At 55.7% G+C, this 3,147-nt stretch overlaps 1 protein-coding gene across 7 annotated transcripts in view; it reads right to left on the bottom strand.

Annotated features, from left to right (window-relative positions):
* Window positions 1–640: 640 nt before the first annotated feature.
* Window positions 641–3,147, bottom strand: part of LOC102258682 (HLA class I histocompatibility antigen, B-14 alpha chain) — a 3,310-nt gene continuing 803 nt past the window's right edge. The window contains exons 2-7 of one of the 7 annotated variants that reach the window (XM_014530117.1): window positions 2,862–3,137; window positions 2,044–2,319; window positions 1,816–1,917; window positions 1,352–1,402; window positions 1,173–1,220; window positions 642–1,024 (exon numbers count right to left, since the gene is read on the bottom strand). In XM_014530117.1, coding sequence (XP_014385603.1) covers window positions 1,020–1,024; window positions 1,173–1,220; window positions 1,352–1,402; window positions 1,816–1,917; window positions 2,044–2,319; window positions 2,862–3,137 — 758 coding nt within the window. In that variant the 3' untranslated portion in view covers window positions 642–1,019. Of the gene's footprint in view, window positions 1,025–1,172; window positions 1,221–1,351; window positions 1,403–1,618; window positions 1,918–2,043; window positions 2,320–2,861; window positions 3,138–3,147 lie in introns of those variants that run through there. The other 6 variants (XM_014530118.1, XM_014530120.1, XM_014530121.1 and 3 more) reach the window with 6 other exon arrangements.

The raw sequence follows: 3,147 nt of genomic DNA on the forward strand, positions 1-3,147 counted from the left end.
TGGGAACCTTTTTTCTGCCAAGGGCCGATTGGATGTTTACAGCATCATTCACAGGCCATACAAAACTATCAGCTTAAAAACCAGCCTGCTAGCCCTGCCTGGTTTGGCTCAGTGGATAGGCACAGTTGGCCTGTGGACTGAAGGGTCCTGGGTTCAATTGTGGTCAAGACACATGCCCAAGTTGCAGGCTCAATCCCCAGTAAGGGGCGTGCAGGAGACAGCCGACCAGATTCTCTCATCATTGATGTTTCCACCTCTCTCTTCCTCTCTGAAATCAATAAAAATATATTTAAAAAACCACAAAAAAACAGTACGTTTAAAAAAATAATTAGCCTGCTATATTTGGCCAAACAACTGACTTAGCTCTAATCCCTTGGCAGGGCCAGACCAAATGATTTCACAGATCTTAAATCGGGTCAAAGTCCCTGATTTAACAGGTCTAACAGTTGATAAATGGCAATAATGATCCCATCCTACTGGTATTGATGCTATTGTCAATGGTGCCATTGGAAACATTATTCTAAAAAGAGTATGAAAATGCAAAATATATGGAATATTTCAAGCAATCTCAACAACTAATGAATCAAACGACTTGCCATATTGAACATTTCCTATGACTCAGGGTCTTTTCATGTATAAATTTTCTCTTTATTATTCTGCCCAATTTTCGATGTGTTCTTTTGCCTTTACCTCAATGTTAAGAGTTCTGATGGTGTCCCTCTATCTGTCCTATGTACCACCTTCTCTGAATCCTGTCTGTATGTCAGAACAACTTCTCCCCGGGGATAAGCCACACAAAAATAAAGGACACCATGTTCGTTGTCCATTGAGGAACAAAGGAACGGGGTTCAATGGATGACTATGTCCTGGTCTCCTGTGGAGTCATGTAGACTTTGGGGCCGGAGAGGGTGGGGAGGGGTGGCTAGGGAAGGTGGTGTGGGGAGCAGGGCTGGTTCTTGAGTCAGGAAGTGGGAGCGTGAACACATCTTCCATCACTCAGTCCCCACAAGGCAGCTGCCTCACGCTGTAGAAGACAATCATAATCAACAGATTCAGGTCAGTGGCTGTAACTGGTGACATTATCACAGTCCACTTCCTGCTCACAGTGTCCCACTGACACCCCACCACCCAGTCCTCCCCTCTGCCCACCCCTCCCCACGACAGAGTCTCACCTCTAGAAGCCGAGAAAGACACATCAGAGCCCTGGGCACTGTCACTGCCTGGGGGACACACACCAGGATGGGGTTAGAGCCCCAGGACAGAAGACTAAGGAGGAACTATGGTGGTGAGGACCCCATGGGCTCATGTCAGTTCTGTCCCAGTGACTCAGGGGTCTCCCCTCCATACTCACTGGCAGCCTGAGCATAGCTCCCTCCTTTCCCACCTGCGGGAAGAAAACATCCCGTAAGAGACCAGGGAGGAGGTAGGGCCATGAGGTCCTAAAGGAAGCCCTAGTCCTGGGCCCCAGAGAAGTATCCAGAATCCTGTGTAGAGACCCAGGGCAGGATCAGGAAACCTGAGGGCAGTGCATGGGTGAGGACTGGACCCACCGCCCTCCTGGAGGTCTTTGCTCAGCAGGGACCTGCCCTCTGACCGGGGACTGCTGGGAACTGGGTCCCCACCACCAGCACCATCAGGTGATAAGTGGGTCCCTCATTTTCCCACGGGCCTCACTACAGAGTAAGTGTGAGCACAGAGCCCCACACTGGCCATCACATGCGTGGGGATGGTGCTTCCCATGAAGGAGGCAGGACTCGAGTCTACCTGGGCCTGAATCCCCAGTGGGACAGACACTCAGACCCCACCCCTGCCCACCTGAGCGCCTCCTCCCCCACATCACAGCTCCAGCCACAGCTCCCAGCAGAACCAGGCACCCAGCGATGCCCATGATGATGATGAAGGTGTGAGAAGGCGGCTCTGGAAGGAGAAGGGAAGGGAGGGTGAGGGCCCTGACCCCAGGCCTCAGCCCCCAACCCTACTGAGCTCCCCCCCGGGACCCCTGCTGCCCTGAGAAGAGGCTCTGTGCCCACGGCCCCTACTCACCCCATCTCAGGGTCAGGGGCTCAGGAAGCCCCTCGTGCTGCACATGGCACGTGTATCTCTGCTCCTCTCCAGGGGGCACCCCCACGGCCGCCCACTTCTGGAAGGTGCCGTCCCCCGCAGGCCTGGTCTCCACCAGCTCCATGTCCTGGGTCTGGTCCTCCCCGTCACGCTGCCAGGTCAGGCTGATGTCCGCAGGGTAGAAGCCCAGCGCCCAGCACCTCAGGGTGACCTCACTGGCAGAGACGGGGTGGTGGGTCACGTGAGCCTTTGGAGGGTCTGAGGGGAGAAGAGAAAATGCAGAAACTTTGCATCCACCATGGGACACTCCAGCAGTGCCCATGTGACCATCCTGAGAGTGGACAGCCACCTGGGGTGTGGGAGGGAGCACACAGCCAACACACCAGCCTGGACAGAGGTACCTGAAAGGATCTCCTAGTCTTTAGAAAGTTCTAGAATCAGAGAGACACAGCCCAGGGCAGGAGGCCATGTGACTCATAAAAGCTGGGGTGAGGCCTCAGACACAGTGGGTGTGGGCAGCGCACAAGGTCTGAGGGAGAAGGTCCCCGTGGGTCCCAGAGCCCCTGCAGGGCCCATGGGAACCATTGATGGTTTACTTCAGGGGGGTCTCCCTGCACCCCAGGAGAGCCTGCACCCCTAACTCTCCCTGAGAAGAGGTGGGTCGCTCTGGTACCTGACCTGACATCCAGTGGGGCTCCCTCCCTGACCCAAGTAGGGGTATCATAGACTGACCCTCTGTCCTGTCTCCTTGTAGGAACCCCAGCCCCGGGGAGAGGGGGCGACCCCAGGGCCCCTGGTACCTGCTCGCTGCAGGGTCTCCTTCTCTTTTTCCAGGCACATGAGCAGTGACTCCACACACAGGCCCTCCAGGTCGCTCCTCACACGCTTTGCCCAACCCTCCGCCTCCCACTTGCGCTGGGTGACCTGAGCAGCCATGTTGGCCGCATTCCAGGAGGTCAGGTCCTCATTCAGGGCGAGGTAGTCGGCGCCATCATAGGCCCACTGACTGTACCCGCGGAGGAGGCGCCCGTCGGGTCCCACTTTGCAGCCGTACATCCACTGGAAGGTGTGAGACCCTGACCCCGC

Source organism: Myotis brandtii, unplaced genomic scaffold, assembly GCF_000412655.1.
Source record: "Myotis brandtii unplaced genomic scaffold, ASM41265v1 scaffold720, whole genome shotgun sequence".
In the NCBI taxonomy this organism is placed as follows: Eukaryota; Metazoa; Chordata; class Mammalia; order Chiroptera; family Vespertilionidae; genus Myotis; species Myotis brandtii.